The sequence below is a fragment of the Odontesthes bonariensis genome, chromosome 21, assembly GCF_027942865.1.
Source record: "Odontesthes bonariensis isolate fOdoBon6 chromosome 21, fOdoBon6.hap1, whole genome shotgun sequence".
Classification (NCBI taxonomy): Eukaryota; Metazoa; Chordata; class Actinopteri; order Atheriniformes; family Atherinopsidae; genus Odontesthes; species Odontesthes bonariensis.
In genome coordinates, this window is record NC_134526.1 from 13984649 (window position 1) to 14009152 (window position 24504).

Consider the following 24504-nt stretch of genomic DNA (forward strand, 5'->3'; position numbering starts at 1 on the left):
AAAAAAAAGAACAAGGGGGCGGGCCCCAAAGCTAAACTTTGACAAGATAATGCTGCATTCCAATGCTGTAGGATATAAGGAATTCAAAAGAGCCCAAAGGACAGGCTTATATCTGACTGTTATTGTAACTTAGCCCTTTCGATCATATCGTTTACTGTCTGTTCATAAAGAGCGTAAATTACATTTTACAAGCAAGTTATATTTTTTCACAGCATTCTCTCTGTAATTTGAATGCAGCCTTCTTGATTACACCCTACGTCAGCTTTGAGTTGCGAAAAACAGAGCTCTCCGGCTGTCCCTGAAGGCAGCAGCGGACTACCAGCTGGAGACAGAAGGTGTGTTTAGTGGGTGTTTAGTTTGTTGGTTTCGGGTGCGCAGCCTCACGCTTGGTGTCGCGTTTCTCGCTCTTTGTTTGATCAAACTTGTGTCTTTCTACCGGTGTTCTCCTTTTTTACGCGGATAAACGTTTCAACGACAAACACGTTTATGGTCCTGGCTGAAGATTTTACCATGTCTCGCACCGACGAGGTTCACCGCTTGACGGAAAATGTCTATAAGGTAAGGTTCAACTGATAAATAAAGTTTAGAAATGCATATGATTTTAGCTGTTCGATATACAGCATATCTGTGCAAAATTCCAACCCCCCCTACTCCCCTACACACCTCCCACTCCCTTCATTATTCTCTTTTGGGAGAGGCAAAAAAGCTCAATATTTTATTTATTTATTAATTTTTTAACACTTGCTAGTCGACCTAAAACTCCGTGCCCTACCTAAACATAATATTCCGCCACACCACGGTTCATAAGTACCTTCGCGCGACACCTTTCAGCTTAAATTGCCAAATCAGTGTCACTCTCTCGGTCTGTTCCTTCATGCAGGCCTGTTGAATTAGTCCTTGGGTTAGTGCTGACTATTAGTTCAGGCTATTCCCAGGAAACCAGATAATCTATCTCGCTTAGTTGTTGAAATAGGAACATACTGCATTCCTGTAGATAGTTTTTGGCAAGACGTTAAGTCTCTCTGTTCCAACAAGTGCACATTTGTCCGGAACCTGTTTTCCTAGGAACCTGTATTGGCTTTGCATGCAGTCGTTAATCCTCACTATTAGGAAAGATGCATGTGTTTTTCAGTTTTGTCTCCGGCTGTACTTAGGGCAGCTATCCTTATCCAAAACCCGCTTTTTTCAGAACTAATTGTGAATTATATATAATTCATTAGAGCTGAGGGCAGGCTTTGTTTTTTTGTCTTTGCAATGTTTCAGTCTCTGATTGACTGAATGAACATTACTAACACAACTTAAATGTTAATTTTCATCTACCTAGTTGCCCCTGCACTCCAAACCAGAGGTCTCCACTGGGGACAGACAGCCCCAAAGAAGTGGGTTGGGGTTAATCATTTACTGCTCTCCATTGGGAATTTATGTCACTATATCTGTTCTGAACTGGTCTGGCAGCCATGAGTGTGTCTTCCTCATTGTGAATATGATGTTACACAATGTCGGGATTTTTCACAGTGTTAACATCTATTAATCTGGGTCAAGCAGCATAAATACTTTGCAGGAGTCTGAATCCAAAAATCCAAAAAGTTGAGGACCGGTTGCTATGTAGATGGTTTTGTTCAATGAAGTGCAAACCCTGCAGTGAGCCTCAGTCTCTGGGGAGAAGGCACCCTGTCAGAACCCTGACAGCCAGGAACGCAGCTGGGCAGGGGAGTAGGGAGTCCCTCCTCCACACTCGGGATCTGACCCACTGGCAAAAGCTAGAAGGTCAGCGAGCATTGTGTACTGCACTGCTTACTTCGCAAATATGCTTTCTACACTAAAGCATAAAAAAACTTTTTTGTATGCTTCAATAGTAATTCTATGCATCTCCAGTTGTAATAAGCACCCCAGTACTGAGCTTTTGTGTGGAACTTAACTTTCATTTCTACAACTGTGTCTGGCTGCTATAACTCTACAGTATGCACATCTGAATATTTGTGTATAATTTTCTGTCTGCTGTCTACGCAAAAAAAAATGTCTCTTGAGGAAGAGGAGATTTGAAAACACATGGCAGCTTGTAAGTCACTGCAGCCAGCAGCTGGGAAGATACTGAGTAATCATAAGGGAAATTAGGGGGGCAACTATCCTGCTGTGACTCATGTTAGCCCAGGTGAGTGTGTGTTTAACAAGACTGGAACTGTAGACAGTGAGGGCGAGACTGGGGCTTCTGAATCTCACTGTGAGTGTTGTTCCTTTGGTAAAGGCCACAGACACTCCTTAGTTTTCTGAAATGATCTTAATCAACAGGGGAGTCAGCCCTGTAAACCCAGCAATCTTTACGTGATCCTCTGTGACTCACTCAAATTCTCCTTCCTCACATAGACAGGCAGCTCCAGACATGGCGATTGGCATCTAGTTATCGCCATGCTGACAGAACGAGACGGATACTTAAGAGTGACACTCAGTGTTGGTGTGTGTCTGCACTGCTGCCATCTCCACCAGCTGGCCATGTCTGAGGAGGGTGGTGCTTTGGGTCAAGCCTCTTAGCATGTGGATGGATGAAGTCTGAGCGCTGACCTGGCTTGCTTAAAGTGAGCAAATAGATTAGTCAGAGTAGAAGCTGAAGAATAATAGGGGCGTCTGTTAATTCAGTCAAACACTTAGGTTGACTGCATTCAACTTTGCCTGAATTAAACTGAATTGATGATTACAGTAGATGTACTGGAAGGTTGCATGAAAGCAGTGGCTGAACACACCCTGTAGAGCAATGTAACTTTTTACTTGTATTTGCCCAGTCTTCGTCATAGGAAGTGTTGTGCTTTCTGTGTGATGCATCTTTTAAACACACCCTGCCAGGTAAAGGAATAGAAGGGTGTGGCTCATCTCTACCAGCCCTCAAGACACCAATCATTTTCCCATCAACACCACTCCCCAAATGTCAACATAGCCTGGAAAACAGTGGAAGCCATTTTCTTAAATGACTGTTAAAGCCAAAGTAGTTGTTTGATGTTAACTGGATCAAGTGTGATTTACTATTCTCTCTGGTTGCAAAATCCTCTCCATGGCTGTGATAAAATCTGATACTGCAGCAACACACTGTTTGATGAAATCTTCATCTGAAATGCAGCATGTCTGATTAAAAGACATCTTGTTATATTATAGTCTCTCTCTCATTTGCAGTACTGTTGTGACATTCTCTGCACTTACATGAGTGATACTCGGATGATAAGAGAACTACAGTTGTACCACAGTCTCATGTGGGAGATCTGAACAGGTGGTCTCTTAGCAACAATGTGCCATTATCTTTATGCGTTTCTGTCTTGTCATTGTACTAAGAGTCTTGTAGTTGGTGATGAGCCAAGGAAAGGCAAGCAAGAGGGAGGAAAAGCGACAGAGATGGTAATCTTTTGGAAATGTACATGTTAATTTTAGAGATGGATTACAAGGCGATTTTGAAATGCTTCATAAAAGCCCCAGAAAGGATGTTGTGCATACCAGCCTTGTCTGCTGTATATACACTGCTCATCCTGTAGTCTTCCAACAAGAAGTTGTCTGGAGGCACTTTGAAGATGTCATCCCTTGCTTCATTTACCTTAATTTTTTCTAAAAGAGTACTACGTTGAGCATCAATTATTCTATATGCGATTTAAAGGAGTGAATAGTGACTTGAGGTCCCGAACATCTGCCTCCAGAATATTGTGTTTCAACAAGTTTATGCCTGCTGGCGCCTGGTGCCTTGAAATGATTGCATTATGCACTGTAGGGGATATCATAATGTTCACTGCTTGTGGAGAGCAGATTTTTTTTTCTCCGTGCCTTTGACTGTGATGCAGAGAGAGGACTATTGCTCCACACACCCACCTCCTCTGCACGTCTGGGGGCGGATGGTTTAGAGACATTCTCTCTGTTTTTATTTTTTATTTTTTTCACTCGGCATTGCTTTTTCAAGGACAGAGACTGGCAATGTTCAGTGATAATTCCAAGCATACTGTGTACTGACTGCAAAAAAGCTTCATAGCTGTCACTGACACTAACTCTTAATGTGAAATCACCTTGTTAAGATGGCTACTGTCTGAAATGACACAAGAACCACACATATTAGCATTGTTCTGTTTAAAAAAAAAAAAAAAAAAATGTGTGTGTTTTTATGTGGGGGTGGAAGAAAATAGATGGAGACAGTCCACATCCTTGTTGAAGTCCCTAATTACTGTAGAGGGTGACACTGTAATCACACAGACAGAAAGGCACGGAGACAGAAAAGTCTTGTAAGTGCTGTGGCAGTGGACAATGGCCTTACATTTATGGGTCATAGACAATAGTTAACATGCCTGTGGCTGCTGTTACTGTACGTTTCCCTGATGGATGCTGCCACTTTGGGTAGCATTGGCTACACTGCCGCCACTTTGGGTAGCATTGGCTACACTACACCCACTTGTGGCGAGGTAAGCTGGCAGCCACATACCAGCCATGCTACTGTACAGAAATAAGGCAATTCAGCTTGCATGCCCACGTGGTTTGATTTTCTTTCTTCCTTTCCTTTTTTTTTTTTTCCTTTTGTTGAGAACATTCTCACACTTCCAAACTTTACAAAAGACTATTGCAGCTGCCTCAGTTCTATGGCATGTTGCACTTTCATATTATCATTATTATTATTATTATAATTGTTCTTTAATTCAAAATGCATTTACATGTCCCATATCTTGCAAGCTCCCTGAGAGCCATTATTATGAAAGAAGAAAAGACAGCGAGTGGAAAAACAGTCCCTCCTCCATGCTGCATTGAAATGGACTTCGCACTTACGTTAAGAATATTGGCCCTGTGGGATGCTTAATCAAGAGTTCCAAATGCTCTTTGAGTTTGTTTGTTTGTTAAGCATCGGAAACGGGATTTTCTGTCTGCTTGAGACTGTGGTAAAATCTGACTGTTACAAGAAGGCAGTCAGCACTGGCACTTCACGCAGTACATTGAAATTGCCATGCAAAATACTAGTAGGCTGATATCATCTGCATCCTACAAGTGAAGTAACAGAAACTTTCATGAAATTCTTAACTGTTTGTTATTTTTTTGTGATTCAACAGTCAAATAATCTCAGGGTTAAAACACATTTTGACAAAATTTCAAAGAAATGCACTCCTATTCTTCACAAAAAGGTACTGAGTTCTTTTTTTTTTCTGGTCAAAGTGCTTGGTTGCCATAGTTACCACAGTCTGTATTAGGTTAGTTGAGTGATGCTGAGGTGTATAGGGGGGTCATACTTGCTGCAGATGACAGCAAAGCAAACAGAGTAAATAAGAGGTCTCTTGAGAGCAAATTATTTGTTGTGCAACAGGAGTAGGTGAAAAAAAGCTGTTTTAGGGGTGACTTTGGATTTTCCTCCTCAATCTTCAGACCCATTTGAAACAATTATGAGCTCAAACAGTTATTAGGTTTGATATCTTGTCAAGATGCAACCAAAGGTGTGCTTCCTTTAAGTGTGGCAAAAGAAAAACTCATGACAGTGTCTCAGGGATATCTGTGGGAGGATCTGTCACAAATTCTGATACTCACAATGATGACCCATTGTGCTTATCCATAGAGAGCATTGCTACTGAGTTGTAGCAGACCTTGAACAAGTTCGAATAGAGTATGCACAGCTAATACTCACCCTCTGATTACAAGTAAATAAATGATTGTCACAAATGATGAACACATTTTTCCTTTTACTGAAGTGTGTAACTGAGCAAATGTTAGTAAAACATTGTTTACGATTTATGGGGATGGAAATGTGTTCTTCTTTCACAGTTAAGTTTTCTTAGTTCTTCTTTGACAAGACACGTTTTGTTGGACTCAGAGCTGTGATTGAATATGAAATGATGTCCAAGTACTGTTTTAAAAACAAAATATTTTCTAAACTGTGCAAAAGAACACATTTGCTGCATATGGAAAAAAAAAAAGTAAATACTCTAACCACTTCTCTTACATACCTTAAGCGGACCCCTGGTACAAAAACATTAGTGGTAGCTGTAAAAACTTCTACCTTTTTATAACGCTTATTCGACTGGATTGCCAGAGGTCTAGTTTCCGTCACCCACTGCTAGTCCAGTCGGTTATTTGTTATTTTATTCAATATTTTATTATTGATCCCAAAGGAAATTCAACCCTGATCAGGGGTTTCCCCTGAAACTTTCCCATGGCAAACGGGAATAATTTCTTTAGGCTTACTGCATTATGTACATTGCATCACAATATTGTAGTGAGCTTTGGCTGCTTGTATGACATGGCAACATCATTATTTGTGACAGTAGAGAAAGACAAGGAATATAACTTTTTGCAGCTTCAACAAAGAATTTCTTAGCACATTGTAATGTTGTTTGAACCCCCCCCGTGGTCTGTCTTCCTGTCTATGCTTGTCTATATTTGACATGACTGACATGTTGTACAATAATGCACACTTCCAGAACAAAACAGCACAAGTGTTCACTAGCTTGAACACAATGACACAATTTGGAGGAGCAGCAAACAGTCACATGGTATTCTCAAATTTGATGTGCTTTTTAGTTTACACTGAAAGCAAAAGCTGTGTGTACTCCAGTATCAGTAAAGCATTAGGAATGCAAGCAGTGCAAACTGCCACAGTGTATACATGGACTTTACACTGAAATAAGCATGCAATTGGTTATGTTTGTTAATCAGTATGGATTAATACTTTACTTTTAGCTTTTTTTTTGCAGTACAAATTGGGTTACTGCTTCAAATAGTTTAGATAGAGCCTCTTTTGTCTTCTTGTGCTCCACTGCTAGCTTGCCATCTCATAATCATTGAAAATACAAGTATTCTGCAGGAAACTCTGAAAATCCACTATTCTTAGTTTTTGCTTAACCATCTGTTGAGAGGAAATAGGACAAGTCAAAACGGTGACTTGTCTATTTTTGAACATGATTTCAAAGATTAAATTAGCATTCTTCTGGTGAAACGTAATTAGATTTGGAATGCAACCTTTCCAAAGTGGGTGCTTTCTCTCCAATATGGCAACGAGTCGGGAATTATCAGTAGTGACAGAAAGAGGAAACGATTTGTGATCAGCTAGGACAAGCCTTTGTGCTGAATTGATTCATTTGGGAGAAGAACCAAGGATGGCAGAGATAAACAACTGTAAAGTCTGACCCAGAGTGGCCTCTGGCAAAATGTCCAGATATACATATCACATATAACAGGACTGCCTCATGCTTTTGCAGTATACTCACGCACCGCAATAAGTTAAACCGAAACTTAGTTTGCAGTAATACACTTAATATATGATACAATAAAGTTCACTATGAAAAACTTTTATTTAATGTACAAATGCTTTTAATACTCCCTGACTTTCAATCCCATAGCTTTACATAATTAATCTACAACAACATGCTCCTTTCGGTAAATGTGTTTGCTAGTGTTACTGGGCTCCAGCTATTTGTTTGTGGCTGAAATTAATAAAGTTTGGAACAACTGGCATCCTATACAAGTAAATGCAGGTGGGCTTTAGGTGTGACAACAATCAACAAGGAAGGCTCCTATTCAACGACTGGTTCCGTTGTTTGTCTGATTGGTTGCTTCTATTTGGCATGTATAGACAGCTGTTTTATCTGTTCACCTGGTGAAGTCCCTGCCTCTTTCAGGGGGTTTCAATGGAGGTCTTCCCAGATGTTTCTGGAAAAAAAAAACATTTGTCCTTTCAGGTTATTATGGACCTTAACCACACATACTCCTCACTATGAAGTCAGCCATTCAGGCTGCAGCACTGCAGAATTCCAAACCTCTGTTAATTCAATCAGTGTCATGCAGTTGTCATCAATCTGAGATTTTGGCTCTATATCCATGCTGTAATTTGCAATGTTTATGTTCAGGGCAGATGTTGTTATCCTATATATGGACTGATTGTGGTAATGTTGCAGACACACTAGCATTATTTGACAGGAACTGACTAATGTACTGTACATAGTTTAGGGATACAGAGCAATACATTTGCTTTGAAATGCATATCCAGCTTGTTTTTAACTTTCAATGCAGTTCTTCATTTCTTGGGAATGTATTTGTTTATTTTGGCTTTTAACTTATCCTTTCTCATTTCACATCAGATGTAAAAAATGGTAGAGATAGTTCCTTCTTAAAATCACATAACTTAATCAAATGACTGAAGTTTAATGCATGTTTTTAGTGCAGTCACTTGTGAAACACAAGGTTCCCCTTGAGAAACTGTCTTGCCTAAAAGGTGAGTCACATTGATCCTGACATGTCTGGTCTTGATTCAGTGCTCCTCACCATTTAGCGAGGTTAACTAGAAAGGTGACACTGCTGTCAAACTATTTGCTCAGAAAATAGTGTAGGTCTCAGTCATCCTCTAGCTGGTTTAGACGTACTCTAAACTTGCAGCTCCTTTTTATCAATTGAGAAAAGGCTGCATGTTTGCTATAAGTCAATCTACACATCATCCACTTCCTTTAAATTCCTCTCTGATTACATATTTCACCTTAGGTGCCTTTGTTGGCTCTCATTACCCGACAGGTCCTCACAGTACCTCCAGAAATGGTAATTGGGAGCCTTGATGATTGATCTAATCCTGGGGATTTTCAGGCCTGCGGCAGGTTGTTTAGAAGAGGCAGTGAGGGGGGGGGCATGAAGGAACAAATGATAGTATCCTGGCTTTTTTTTATGCACATGATTCCCCCTGGTTCTAATCAGCCGGTGTTACTTTCAGAATGCCCCCTTTGCATGTCATTATTATGTTTGTATGTGTGTAGGTGTAACTGTGTGTGTATGAGAGAGACGGGGGTGAACATAATGAACAGTGATGTATGAATGTTCCCCAATTTGAATTTGTCTACTTTAGTTCAGATACACTGACCTTGTTTTGATTGCTACTTTCACATTGAGGGGAAATGAATTTGATTAGAATGCTGAGAGAAATTATTTTATTCCTCTTAATATGTTCTCTTATCTTCAGCCTTTCTGCTCACACTCCAGAGTTCTTTCTGTTTTTGTTTCAACTCGCAGCACAAAATGGGTGTCATTGAGACTGGATGAATTTGCTGGACACATTTCTGTTCCCATCCTTTAATTGCCTACTTTGATTTTTTTTAATTTAATTTATTTATTTATTTATTTTTTACCCAAGTAAAAAATGAATCATTTTAGTATTTTTCTATAAAATGACAAAATGTATAGGCTCTCTCATTTTGGAAATGAGGAGATTGTTTCTCAGCCATGACTTATTACTTATTCTATTCATTCTTAAATTGAAAGATGATGCAGAGAGTGTTTGAAAGGGAGTAGATGATATACAGTACATTATTCATCATCTTTTTCACTTCCTATTTATTTCCCCAACATGTCACACAACCGTAAGTGTCTCCTGGCCTCATTTCCCAATTAGCTGCCTCAATTAGGGTAAAAATGTAGTACAAGAGAACTGGGATGACAAATTTAGCAACAATGACAGGATATGAAGACAGAGACCACCTTAGTGTCTTCTCTCTACTGCAGGCCACGTGAAATGCAGTGTAATTTTTGCCTTTTATATAATCTTTTGATCTGTGTGGAATTGTGTAATTTTAGCCATAGATTTGCTCCATAGTTGTTTCAGTGTATTCATTCCATGGTCAGAGAGTGGGTTTGCAGTTTGTATATTTAAAAAAAAAAAAAAAAAAAAAGGCAACTAGGCTCATGTCGGCTACCTTTGGCCTCTCCAGTGGGAGAGTGTGCTGCAATGTTGCCGCATTGGGACTCACTTTTTTTATGTAATCCTCCCACCACTTTGAAACACAACCGCTCTTTATTATAAACCCTTGTGCTAATGTAGGTGTGTGCATAAGTACACACACTTGCATTGATATGTGTGCACTTGTAATGCATATACTCGGGTTGCCTAATCCTCATCAATGAGATCCTTTTTACATCGGAATCCAGCAGAATGAAAAATTGTTGGGAATAAACATTTCTTCTGGGAGGTCCTCAGGGCTGTGTTTTTTCTCTGCTGAAGCAGACAGTGCGGGGATACCTTTTGTGCAAGCACCATGTGTAAATGAGATGGGATTCCCCACAATTATGTTCTTTTCCTTTTAAGACGCATGAACCAGGTGCTGAATAAAGTGAGCGGTTTAAACATAAGTTGTTGGTATAGGACTTCATAATTCTTGCAATGCCATAACATCATTATATCTTTGGAAACAATAAGCTGCCACATTGTTCTCTGTAATAAACAGTCAGATGTGTACTTAAGAGTCTGGACTGTATGCACTTTCTTTGAATTTTTAAAAACAATTGTATTTTCCAGCGCTGTACTCCTGAGAACTGCTGAGTCACAGCACAGTGGACTTGCTGAGAGTCCTTTTTTTGTACGACATTTTGACCCAGTTAACAGAGCAGGATAAACCTAATAGAGGCATGACCTCTGCTTTCAGCCAAGCAAAACCACTGCCAGAATTGAAAGAAATTCTAAAAAACTTTATGTACACCTGCTTTTTTTTTTTTTTTTTTTTTTTTTTTTATAACCCCTTCATTTCTCAACGTTGAGGACCAAACATTTTGGCGCTTAAATAAAATAATTTAAAACATTTTTTTTTTAAGTATTTGAGAGTAATATTGTCAGATTGGTAAAGAAATAATAATAAAAAAGAAACAATAATTTTTAGTTTACTTATTTTTTTTTGTAGACGATCAACAATGGTCACGCAATAAGTCATGATTAACATGGGTATTTTCTATTCTTTTCATGCTGTTATTAGTTTTAAATGGAGTGTTATTGCTATCTCTTTGCTGCTATTCTGCGTAATTAACAAAAATGAAAGACTTTTTTTAGTACATTATTGTGTAGTTAAGTCATTCAAACTTTTCATTAGTGATAAATAAAAAAAATTTTCCCCTTTAATTTTTAATTTATTTTTGTGTTGGTTTTTTATAATTCATCAGTTCAGTACAATCCTGAGCATGTATTTTTTTTGTATCTTAGCACAGTTATGAGGAAGTACAGTCAGATAGTTTCTGTTGGCAGGTTAGTGTTAAAGATAAACTTGTGAACATTTCTTGTGTCTGACTCATTTATATTTGCTCTGTAGGTGGATTATGCTGCACTCAAGCCACTTAAACTACACCTCCAGACAATACTGCAAAGACACACACACAGATATATGGTTTTAATGAACTTTTGGCTCTCATTAAAAACAAGACAGACACCACGAGGAATAGAAAAGCACAAGTGCTGAATTCAGAGCGAGGAATGAGCTGGAGTGGTTGCTTCAGGTTGTCACTGGTGGCACATTGCATATTATTCTGCCATAGTGTGGGTTCAGGCAAGAAGTAGATTATTAAGTGTTCTCCTGCAGTATATGGTCTGTGTTGCTTCTGCTGCTGCAGTGTTGTGGTTGTCTCCCTGTCCTCAGGTTATTCCTGACTATCTGACTTGGGACCAGCTAATTGGAATAAGACCTGGTGGAGCAAGAGAGAAGGAAGGAGAGAAACAGTAGAGGAGAAGTAGAGGGGACTATTGTAGCATCCTGCATTCTCAGCGTTTAGACTGGCTCAGCTTGGAATTTATATATACAGTGCACTGCTCTGACAATAACTGAAAAACCATCTATGTTTCTTATTGTGAAAATGAAGATATTATCATATATTTTTGACAGTTTGTATCATATAAAGTGCAGTGGTGAGCTGAAGCACTATTAACATCCTAGACTAATACGGTAGGCTGTTGATCATTTGCATTTCACCAAAAAGGGCACAAACCTGGTGAGGTATTGAATGACCAAGACCCCCTGAAGCTCCTGTCAAATTTAAAACTTGTAACATTGCTTTATGAAAAGGTACCCATTTTGGGGGTGCAAAATATTTGCTTTTACTTTGTTTATACTTAAGCTTATTCAAGTTTGTAAGACTTGTAAGACCAAAGTGGGTGAATACTGTTGCAAGGCCTTGCATATCTGACATCAAGACATTAGCAGCACAACTTTTTAGTCCTGCGAGTTGCTATTATCTGGTTTGTGTGTTTATAAAAGACAGATTTCTGTACCTCAGTGAGATTCATGTATGGCAGAAAAAGAAAAGAAAGAATGGAGAAGGTCTATGTCCTCTGTGCTCTTGACCTCATTCTCATGATAAGTGAAACATCCATTCACTCACTGTCTCCCGTTTTCTCTTTCAGACCATCATGGAGCAGTTCAACCCTTGCTTACGAAACTTTGTTGCCATGGGGAAGAGCTATGAGAAGGCCCTCGCCAGTAAGTCCTTTCTTTTCTCATTCTTTTTTGTTTCTCTCTGCTTCACTGCTGCTTTGGGCACTCAGCCAAGCAAAAGCACTCTGTCTCTTTTTCTTTCCTCTTTCCGCTTTTTTTTTTTTGTCTCACTAAGACAGCAAAATATTTACCTTCATGCAAAGTGCTCAGACCATATCATGGCGCATAGCCTCTGTCATGTCTTGTACACTGTAATGGTTGTGTATTCAGAGATCAAACTCAATCTAATATGATGCATAAGTGAGGATAACTCACTGTCAACAGTCAAATTTACAAAGGAAAATGGGCGTAGAGATGTTTTTTTTTTTCCACCCTAGATATGTACAGCACTGCACTTTACCCTTTTAAGATTTTTTATTTTTCCTTTGGCTAGATAATAATGCTTCAAAGACGTTTCCTCATAACATCCTTCAACCTCAACACAAACCCAACCCCCCTAAGTCCAAATAGCCAAACTATTAGTCAGGAGATTTCTTCATCCTCAAGCAAATGCTTATTTTCCCTGACATGCAGAATAACAAATCCTAGCCCTGGTGTTGGTAGGTAACAGACTGGTAGGGGTTCACTGAACCATTAAATACTCACTTTGCAGGATTGGCTCAACCCAAGAGACTAAGCAGCTCTGATTTGTCGTGGCAGGGGATGGGAGGACACACTTCCACCCATATGGTGCAATCACTGAAATTATCTAACACCAGCATTGCCAAAAGGGCTTCATTTGTGGGCCTGCTAAAATCTGGATATGGATGCATTCTGGATTTTCAAACACAGCAGTCAATCACTGAATTACAGAGTGCTAGGTCTGTGTAAAACCAAAATATGAGGGAGTCCAACTGTGTACAATACCAGATTTAGCCATCCACTTTTTATTCAAGTCCTCCAGCAATATGATAACTTTGTCCTAATAAAGAGGTGTGTTTCTTCCTCATTTCTAGTGTGAAATAAATGTGATGGATCAGTAGCTTTGAAATAAGCCCCTCCCCAACTAGTTTTCTGCCTTGCAATTAGAGATCTGGTAATCCCCTCCCTCCGTCTGTCTATATGAACCCCTCACCACACATTTTATTAGACAGAAGGATCTTTATAGATCCAGCTTATCTACTCAGCCATTCTTCAACCATACATTTATGGTCTCACATGCTACAGCAGCTGCATCAGCAAGTAGAAAGTGTCTGCTACTTGGAGAGCCGCTTTAGCTCCTGCCATCAATTTCGCACAGCTCTCTGCCACGCATGTGCCAACTCGCATGGACTAACATGAATTCATACACGCTCTGTATATCAAGGCAGTCATAAGGTCTGTTTGGCATAATGAAGAGAGCTTAGCCATGGTGCTCTGAAGTCTCCACTCTTAATCCTCAGGCATTCTCTCAGCAAGAGAAGAAGAAGCAAACGTATGCCGTCCTCTGCAGTTGATTCAGCTGTAATTGGGACTAACATATAACTAGCATATGTCCCTGAGTTTGGGAGACTTCCTGTGTTGAAAAATGGCTGCATCTGTCTGTTTGAATTCACCTATCCCTGCCAGGCTATTGTTGTAAATGTGTCTCACACCTGGCAGCTGTCTGCAGGCACAGATCCCATCTGTCACCTGGACTGCTGTTGAATTCGCCTCCAAAAGCAGCAGCCATTATTCACTTGAGATGGGCTGATTGGTGGAGGACTGTTTGACTATCGGGCAGAAATCAGTGGAAGCTCTCATCTGCCCTGTGTGACCTTTGATGGCAGCATAGCAGCAGTTTGAGTAATAGATGTTGAGCTGGATATTGATATTTATAACAAGGTCTTTGTAGATAGTGCTAATTAACCTCAGTGATTGTTTTGTGTATACTTAAGATTTAGAGAACATGTCAAGCTACACACAGCAGTGTATGTCTGCAAACCCACACATGCATTGGTATACACCACATCTGACCCATGACTCTCTGCTTTAAGGGCAGTTTGAGGTTCACTGTATGCCTTTCACAAGTGAAACTGAGAAAAGTTTTGTTTGTTTTTTAACCCCACACACCTTGAGGTTATAATAAAGCAGCCTTGCTTCTAATTCCAACTCTAATCTTTGAACAAAACATAAAATGTCGTTGATGAGTGAGTGACTTTTCTAGCATGTGCAGATCCTCTGACAGGAAATAATTTTCTGCAATCAAACATCCAGGTTGCTATCAAGATAATTGCAGTGGCAGCATTAGTGTTGCCTTGTTTTCTAATGGCAAGAAGATGTGTGCAGCGCTTCTGAAAAAAGCAGTGAATTGTTTACATAAATCTTTCTATATGGCTTTTAAAATGAAAAATTAAAAAAATCTACCATTTCAAAATGTTTAAGTTAATAGCCACGCTGTTCTCTTTTACTTTCAGATGTGACATTTGCTGCAAAAGGCTACTTTGATGCCCTTGTCAGAATGGGTGAACTTGCCAGTGAAAGTCAAGGATCCAAAGATTTGGGTAAGTGACTGATGCACGTTTTGGTAACCTCCACATTTTTCTTTTCCCGATCGCAACATCATGTCTATGAAAACATAAATAAACACCTCAGCCAACATTAGCTTCCCTTGTTAAAATGTGACGGGGGAAATGAAAACTAGCTGTTCCAAGGGCTGTTTATTTATTTTAGAATTTTTAACAGAATTATTTCAGTTTTTAAGTAGCTTGAGTTGAGAATGTGTATCAGAGGAAATAACTTTCAGTTTATGAACCTCCTGCGAATGGAGAGAAGTAATCAGAAAAATCCACGGGTAACGATGAGTGAGTGAGGTGTGGGCTGAACATGATTTACTTATGGCAGTGCACATGGTGTTATCATGTTTTCATCCAAGCTGAAGATTAGATATTGGAAAAACAAATGTAGTATTTTCAATTTTTTTTCCCCACCCTATGAGGCTTGAGTATGTTATGTCAGTTAAGTGAATCGGTGTGTGTATGTGTTCCAGTTACAAATTTCCAGGTCAGTTGGAGAAGTAAAACTTTATCGTCTCACAGTGAGTGGTTTCCTAGGTGATCCGTGTCTTTGTGTGTCTGCACTTGTTGTTCCCAGTCCATGGGAAATCTGCTCCCGTTTGAAGAGATTTTCTTTGCACTGATTGTTCCTTTAACTGCTTGATCTACGTAGAATATGCTGTTGATTTGACAGGGCCTTTGTTTCTGTGGAGCTAAGATGCACTTTGGGTTTCCTCCAGTCCACTCATCAGGGACTGACATGAAAGTACTTGCAGGATTTTCTTATTCAGCATGCAACCCCATCTTTCTATCCTGCAGCTGGTTTTCAGTTGATTCAGAGGTTTATAACAGTACTTCAGAGTTTAACCTCTTAGTCGGATGATAAGGAATGGGCTTCTAATTTTGTGTTTGTACTCATTGTATTTAACTTATATTCTTGAGAGAAGTAAAAATATTGCATTAAGTTGAGCATATATTGTTGTCTACCAAAGGAAGATCAGCAAAGAGACTGAATTTCTTGAAATTAATCATTCTGCTTTTCAAATTACTAATCTTGTCTACCTTAAAGAGTGTATATTGGCCGTCTTTAGAAATTCACGATTTTATTTTGGGTGTCCATTGGAATAGGTTTACATGCCTTGGTATTCATAAGCTTTTTTTTTTTCTCTTATCATGGACATTGCTGTAACTCATTTCAGTTCAGACTTTCATGCTCACCATTAGCTCCTGTCTCTTTAAGGCCCTCTCAGATTGGTCAGATTTTAAGACATGCTCAACTAGCCACTAAGCAGGTATTTTGCAGGTTTTATTATGTAAATGTGTTGGATGGTAATGTCGACAAGTGAAAGAACATTCTTGACCACAAAGAGGAGAGGCAGTTGGTCAACTTTACTTTCTATAAGAGGCATCAAAGACCAAATCTCTCAAAGCTGTAAAAGAAAGCCTGTAATGTGTAATATTTGCTTCTGTTGTTGTACAATATACCAGATACACCCAACACTCCCCTGCATTCCCATGTGGTCCCCATGGGAAAAGTTTGTGTTTTACTTTCCAGCCACCTGCTTATGACTTTTTTGCGTCCCCACCCTGAGGTCAGTTGCATTATCCTGACCTCCAGTCAAAATATGTGCTGGGTTAAGACCAAAAGTTCAGAGTTTCCTGTTTGACTGGCAGCAGAGCGCAGATATATCCACCGATTGAAGGAAAACACTTCCTCAAGCTCAGTGAGAAAACACTAATCCTAATTTTATCATAATATGCACTTTGATTAGATGGTGAGTTAAAAAGAGAACATGCCACCAAAGGGGCTCTTAAGGCTTGAAGAGAAATGTATTTTGGATCTCAGATAAATTTCTTTTCTCAGTGAATAATGAGCGTGTACATCTGTATCAATTCAAGCTCCAATGTACTGAGACATATACAAGTGACCTAAAAGAAACTACATGCGTGAAGCTGTCTTTTCTATGTATCCTCAATACTTGTGTATGCTCACTCATAAAGGTGCATGTATGAGTTTGAGCTCTTGATGCACCTCTTTAAAGCCTGTTAATTTCACAGAGGCTCACTAAGCAACGGGCTGCAAATGGTTCCACCTACACACCTCAGTCACCAGCTGCTCTGGATCTCCTTTTTTTTTTTTTTTTTTTTTTTAAACTAGTTTTATGACATACATATACACATTATGTTTAAAACAGGGACTGGAATTACCTTGTGAAATAATTGCCTCTGTTGCTGTTTTCACGCAACACATCAACAAGCACCACAGTCGAGCTTGTATCTTAATTCATTCCTTTACGGCACAATATGTTCCCACAGGAATCCACCCTTACTACACTGTGTATACAAGCATGTATCCAGTGCCTTTCATACTTATTGGCCGTGTGCATTTTATGCATAAAGCTTGTGTCATCTCTGTGTTTGAGTGCTCTTTTAATCCACTTGTGAATATCTCTGCCTAAAGAGACGGAGTCTCTCCTTCTTCTCCAGCCAGCCCCACTACTCCCACACACTCCCTCCCACATATCCTCCTCTGGTTGGGCTAATCATCGCCTGTCATTTTGCCACCCACACACACATGCATTCACATACATGCTAACACACACATGCGCGCACACACACACACACACCTGCTCTCCCTCGATCATTTCCCACTCTTTCCTTTCTCTTCCACTGTTTCTGCCATCCTCCTCTTTTATCCCTCTTCACGTGGAAGGAGTTAGCACTTACTCCCTTAGTGACAGTTTGTGGCTACCAAGCCTTCTTAGGAAATACAATGTTTGGCAGGGTGGAGATATTTATACAAACCTAACCAGCCAGTGTTTATGTTCCTTTGAAGAGAGAGGCTTGTTTACAACGAGAGCCATTGCCGAGCTAATTTAAAGGTAGAAACTCCTCCTAAAGCTCCCAGTTATTTGTTAAGCCATTATAGTAAGAACTCTTTAGCAATTATTAAAATATATGTCCAACATGTTGAAGAAGTGTCTAGCTTTCACTGGAGCTATAAAAGGAGGTTTAAAAAAAACAAAAAAACATAAGCAGACACTGGAAGTTATAGTTTGTGCAGCGTCCCTTGAATGTGCATTTATTTGTGGACAGTAACTTAGTGCATTTACTTAGGTTTTATACTTTGGTCTGGTCTTGGGGTCCAAGTCCTTAGCTATGCCTTTCATATTTGATGTATATATGTGTATTTGTACATGCACAAATTGACAAATATACCTCACTTGTATTTTTTGGGATTCGGATATTCTGGGTTTTCTTGTGTCTGTGGTTGTGTGAAGTACTATTGAGTAGTTGGTGTCTTAACTGCAGTAGATAGCAGTCTGTGTGCTCTCAGTCTACAGAATGGGAGGCATCTTATGAGGAGAGCCAAGCTAACAGCTGAACAGAATAGGGACATGAGAGGAGCAATTTTGTTGCCATCTAAGACGATTCACACCTCAAATCTCATAGTGGTTTGGGGAAAAGTCCACAAGTGATTTAAACAAGCCAGTTGTGTATTTTTACACCATCACTTAGCATCAAGTTAGACTGTGATTTACTTTGACTACATTTTCTTAACTACAGTGTTGCAACACTGTTCATTGTATTCATTGTATGCACACCCAGTACATATAACTGTTAGATGCAAAACTGATGTATTGTAAAAATGCTTGACACCATCGAAAGCAAATTTGTTTATCATTGTCTCATCAGAGACAAACAAACTAAGGATATGGATTGCTGGAACCATGTCCTGTGATCTGATGACACCAAGATGAACAAATTTGCTTTCGATGGTGTCAAGCATGTGTGGTGGTAAAAAGTGATTTGTACAAAGAAAAGTGCCCCATGCTTAAAGTCAAGCATAGTAGTGGGAGTGACATGGTTTGGGGCTGTATGGATGCCATCAACAGTAGGAAGCTGAATTTCACCAAAAGAAACATGCTTGTCAACATGTACTGTGACTACTGAAGCAGATCATGATACTCTCCATAGGATTTCAGTCAAATCTCACACACGTCTCTTTTAGCCTGGTGCAGACTCAAAATGTAAAATTTCAATGTAAGGCAAGGATGAAACGCACAACGATGACCTCCCTTTTAATGCCTTTTCATTTCATGACATTTCGGGCCAACACGGCCCATTCTCAGGGAGTTTAACATAGGGGTGTACTCACTTTTGCACCAGCATAATTTCACAAAAATGGACAAATATGTCATTTAAGTTATATTATTGACCTTTCTTTTCTGTTTTAAGCTGAACAGATGTTGTATTAAACTTACTCTATGCACGTTTTGGGAATAACTTGTGTGTGTATTAAAATATTGTTCAAAATGTTACTTTTCAACAGGGGTGTACTCATTTTCACTGTGCACTGTAGTTCTGATTAGAACTGCTGATATTTTTCACTTTAGTCGCGCCACACACTCTTAAACCAGCGTTCAGTGTTTAAGATACTGTACTACCAGGGCAGACTGCAAGGTTGAAGGACTAATTGACCTGCCTAAATACTCACCTGAACACTAAATGAAACACTAGCTGACAACCTTGCCCAGAGGTGTTTTGGAATCTGAAAGGCTCTCTCACATTACTTCTCAAATTGTTAGCTGTCAATAGTTAGCTGATTTTCCGCTGAGCATGACTTGGTAATTTGCTTAAGTCCACATTATCAATGACTACAGCAGGCGGCCAGTTAGCTAAAAGGGCAGCATGTAGTGGGCCAGATGTGCAGCAAATTTTACAGTGTCAGACCTTCGAAGAAGGTACAATATAATCAGCATAAATACAAGAAAAACTAACTGGAAATTAGCTTGTAAGACTCATCTGCATTACGTAATAGTAAAGAGGTCACATTAGCCACATGCTGTACAATGGGTTTCGAGTTCAAGGAGTGTTTACTTCACCTGAGGACACAGCAAGCTGACCATTCTGGCAAGGTGTAGAGTTAGGAGCTGTTCTGTGCTTGACTGGATATGTTTTCCCATGCTGCCCTACATAGCCAGTATTTCATTTGTCAACGGTCATAAGCCCCAGGGTCAAAGTCAAACTACAAACTTAGTTCTAGACAAATAGTAGCACTCATATAGAGCCAATTTGTTTTTGTTTTTTACTTTAAATTGTTTTTGTCTTTCTTTCTACCAATTTTCTAGTTAACAGTAACATAAACTCCCACTGGACCATTTGACTAATTAGTCTGTTCTCAGCAACTTGAACAAGAATGCAAAGTGCTTACAGTTTAGTCTCTTCAAATCTCTCTCTCTCTCTCTCGCTCTCTCTCGCTCTCGCTAATCACCACATTTTAATAACACACATGTGTGATTCAGCATAAAAAAGCATGTCTTTAGGGAAATAACATGTATAAGGGGGGTAAAAAAAAAAGAGCTATATTAAACTATAGTGAGCCAATGGATTGCTTAAGTTTCCTTCCCACACAACACACTCGCACAAAGAAATTCATATTCCTACCAGTAATTATCTTAGTAGGAAAAAAGGTTCGCACAGGGAAAATGAGGCTGCAAACTGATGCAGCGTAATGTCTTTTTTAGGTTAATGGTCCTGGGACATGAGCAATTTCTGCTAATAAATGGATGCTCTATAAAAGGGTAAATTACATGTCTGTTTGAAGCAAGGCATTATGCAGATTAGGTGTTAACTCTAGCATGTTGTATTTAAACTAGCAACCGGAGCCACTCACCACAGTCTCTCCATCCCTTCTGTCTGTCACTCTGTCTTCACTGTGGCCTACCTCTCTCCTCCTCCAGCACCTGTCCCTGTTTAAATGAGAGCAGAGGAGCTCTTTTCTTAGCTCTCTGCCACCATCCCAGGGGTCTCTGCTTTCTCCTGCTCTATTTCTGATATACGCATTGCATGACGGGAAGCCAGTGGCCCCTGCATTCTCTATATTAATATATTCACATTGCTCTTCTTTCTTTTTTTTTCCATGCTAAAGAAAAAAGAAATGGAAATATAAATAATATAAACATACTTTTACTGGGGAACAAAAAAAAGAAGTTCACTCAAGTAAAGTTGAAATTTTGTTTGAGGGGAGGGGAGTTAGCTTCACACAATAGAAAACATGTCTCTTCTTTTTAATTTGTGATGGGGGATTTGTAAACTAGAGAATGCTGATATGTTTTAACAATTTAGACTACAGTTTCTCTACCAAAAGTGATGCGTTTTATCTCAGTCTCTCTTGATAGTTTGTTGAATAAACAATAGCTCTCTGTAAAGTGCACTGAGGGCTTTCGATTCAGTTCGTATGTTCATTTATTTGACAAAATATTAACATGCCATTTAACCTCCCTGTCACTGCACAGTGTTTGTCTAAAACAGCTGAAACAGAGTTAACACCTCCATTGAAGGTAGAAGTTACAAAAAGGAACAACCAGAAGATCCACCCAAGGAGTTTTACTATTTTATTTTATTTTTTTAAACATCATTGAGACAGACCTGCTAGCAAGCAAGCAAGCAAGCATCTGCTAGTCATGCAATGCCGTTGCTGAGTTATTCTCCATGACCATAGAGTTTATATAAAAGATGGGCAGAGTAATGCGATGTCAGAACTGAAACCAAGAACGAACTTTGTTCAACACCACTGATGACGACAATGTGCTGGTTTCAAAACAAATCTGCCAAAAGAATCCCACCCAAAAAAGACAAACCTTTTTGTTTCATAAAACAAGTTCTCATTGTTGTATTGGCAAGATTCATTCTTTCCTGTCAGTATGTTCATCATCTGCTTCTTTTATAGATTCCATGCCCCTGACACGTGGTGATGAAAATTTGTGTTGCATACATTATAGAAATATTATCGCACAGACTGAGCCTGGTTAGACATGCACACAACAATAAACACACATCTCAAAGTCGTGCTAATGTACAAGTGTAATTAAACAAGTATGTTTGTCTGCATTGATGGGAATTTGAGTTGCAGTCTGGTATTGACTGCAACTCAACCTGAAATAAAATGCGATCGTTAGTAATGTTTCTAAAAACTGCATTAGTAAGCATTCTGCAAAATTTAAGATTAGAATTACATGCCACAATTGTGCAGACTTAGAGTGAAAATGATGAAGTTTTGAAACTGCATGAAGGTCTGTGTGATGCATTCATGCGACTTAAAAAAAAATAAAATGCGCACTTGAAGCTGTAGCTGGTCTGTTTCCTCTCCATTTTGCAAATTCAGACATCGGTGCACCCCGTGTTTAGAGGTGAACTTAGAACTTACTTTTTGCTAACTTGCTTGGTCACACAGCACACACATTTAGTCAAAGGGCCCAGTTTGATTTTTCGCTTGGTCCCCCCTTGAATTGCTAGATATTCACATGACTGTGCTGTTTTATTTATTACCTTCAGTCTAGTGCAAAGTACTTTACTCAATGGTTTTGGATTAAACTGTACTATATACAGGCTTACAATGTAGTAGAGCTGCGCGACCGCATCTTTGATTTGACACTGACATGTCACTTGTTACTATGTTCTCTGTGGACATTTCTGTTCACTACTCTTTTTGCCTCCCTGCCTGTTGCACTCTGTTTTCTCAAAAATTGTTTTCCCTTTAATGTTGAGTTTTCTTCTTTGCATTTCACACATATGAGTAAAGGAGAGACACAAATGCTCCATATCTCTTAAAATGACCCCACACCTGTCCACCCACAAAGGCATCAGTTGACATAATATTATATGAACATGGCTATGTCACTGTTTCAGGTACGAATCATTTAAGTTGTGTTTCACTTTAGGATTCGAGTTTACTGATTTTTAGAGCTGAAGTCTTCAACAATGGCATTTTTAGCTTGTGCTGGTTTCTGTTATGTTATTAATCTTTTGTAGTACTCTGAACCATTGTGCAGTCAGGGGTAGTTCTTGACAGGTGAACCACTAAGTTTAACATCAAAAGCAGCTGTTCTGAGGTTTAGATACGAGGCAAGCATCTTGGTTTGCTGATGCCTGATGGTTTGGATATGATGCATATTTTCATAGTCTACCATAGAATTAATGTTCATTTTACTTGTAATTGCACTTCTCTGGCCCACTTCTTCTTGGCAACTGTACAATTCTCCTGTTAAGCCTTCATTTTTGGCCTAAATTTGTGACACCATTGCTGGTAAAAATGTATATGAACAGCTGTGATGGCTGAGCTTCCAATTTTAGAAACATGTCATATATGCATCACTAGTTTTTCCTGAGAGAGGCTACATGAATGTGAAAAAGGGGGAAAGAGTTGAAAGAGAATTTATCATCCAGTTTACAAATTCAGTAAATAGATGTGTGTATGAGAGCAGTAAATGGATAGTCTGCAAATATAACCTTCCCTTACTGCAAGATGAAGCACATTAAGATTATGTAATTTTGCAGTAAGTATACTCACACTTCTATACCCAGCATACACATTCACATGGCCACCCAAAGTCTCAGCTATTACCCGTGTCTCGCACATTATCCAGCTGCTCCATTATACTTGCCCACTTGTTTGTTTCCCTTGTGACTTGGCATGCGAGGTAGGCAGGTATTAACATCACTTTTAAGCCATGCGCATGTGTGTGCATGCACACATGCACAGCACCTAACACAGACTCCCCATGTGGAATGCACAGCACTCGTCTCGACAGGCCAGTGTGTATGCTGACGTAATGATAGCTGATAGTAAAGGTGGAGATATTTGAACGATATTTTGTAGCACAACATTTTGCAAGCACTGCTCCTCATCTTACAGCTTCTCCCATGGCAACGACCCTGGTATTATCCTGCTTCCATGACAACCCTTAGTGAATCTGGTTTGACCTTCACCAGTGATTCAGTGTCTCTCCATCCACCTCCATTCTTTCTCTGCAGCTTCATCTCTCATTCTCTACTCGGTAATGCAAACTTCCACTTTTTTTCCTGCTCTGTAGCCTGCATTCTGTTATTTAATTTTTTGTTTCCACCCGCGTGGGCGTTGCATGGCTACTGTTACACAAGCATTCAATGCATCTATACAAGCTGATGTCATACTTCAGGGGACAGTCTGTTCATGTGCACACAAATCAAGCAAACCATGGTTCCCACCCTGACTTAGTGCTTTTAGCTACCAGGCATGTGGCTGCTTGTTGCAGAACTGCAGGTGCAGATCAGCCTAAGCTCCCTTACCAACAAAGGAACTATTGTTTTCTCTCAGACGTGGAAAGAGGCGAGGTTCAAGTGAGCTAGGAAGTATTGAAACATTAATGGTGCAGGTTTTTTTTTTTTTTTTTTTTTTTTTTACAGGTGTTTGTGTGTAAGATTTTGCTTATTTCTGTGTAGTGCTTTTTCTCACTGCAGTAAACCTGTCATGTCACTCTTATCTGGTATGCGGATATCAGCCTGACAGCCCTTACACAGGTTGTGTCATGCCTGCCAAATATTTTCTGGATGAAACCATAGCGTTGCGAAACGCATTTGAATTTTCTTCATTATGCCTCTCAAGTAATCGTTGATTGAATTATGTGATGCCTCAACACACTTGAAGATTGCAGCCCAATTTTCTGTTACTGTTGATGTGTGCTGTGATATTGAAATTACCATGGTAACCATTTGCATCCCCACAATGTGGTTTGTTTTTTTGTTTGTTTGTTTTTTTCTGCATGCTTTTGCATTGTACATTATGCAGTAATTAACTGCAGATGCCAGAAGAAGATCTCTTGCAGACTCAAGTAATTCTTCAACTTCCTGGGCTCTTGCAAACACCTGTTCTCCTGCCAGTGTGTGCTTTTGTGTGCAGCACAGTGATGGATACTCATTAGTTAATTGATCCAGCTAGTTGAAGCAGCCAGCAGGGTCTCTAAGCTCTTAGGGCTGTGATCAGGGATGTGTAAGCTGCTTAGCAGCCCTGCTGGGAACTGAGA

At 39.5% G+C, this 24504-nt stretch overlaps 1 protein-coding gene across 5 annotated transcripts in view; it reads left to right on the forward strand.

Moving 5' to 3' along the window:
* The first annotated feature begins 322 nt into the window (after positions 1 to 322).
* The window catches only part of LOC142371375 (BAR/IMD domain-containing adapter protein 2-like), a 51081-nt gene continuing 26899 nt past the window's right edge, over positions 323 to 24504 (forward strand). For 4 of the 5 annotated variants that reach the window (XM_075454028.1, XM_075454026.1, XM_075454025.1 and 1 more), the window contains exons 1-3: positions 324 to 558; positions 12137 to 12212; positions 14582 to 14668. In XM_075454028.1, the coding sequence (XP_075310143.1) occupies positions 487 to 558; positions 12137 to 12212; positions 14582 to 14668 (235 nt within the window). In that variant the 5' untranslated portion in view covers positions 324 to 486. Of the gene's footprint in view, positions 559 to 12136; positions 12213 to 14581; positions 14669 to 24504 lie in introns of all 5 variants that reach the window. The other variant, XM_075454024.1, reaches the window with a different exon arrangement.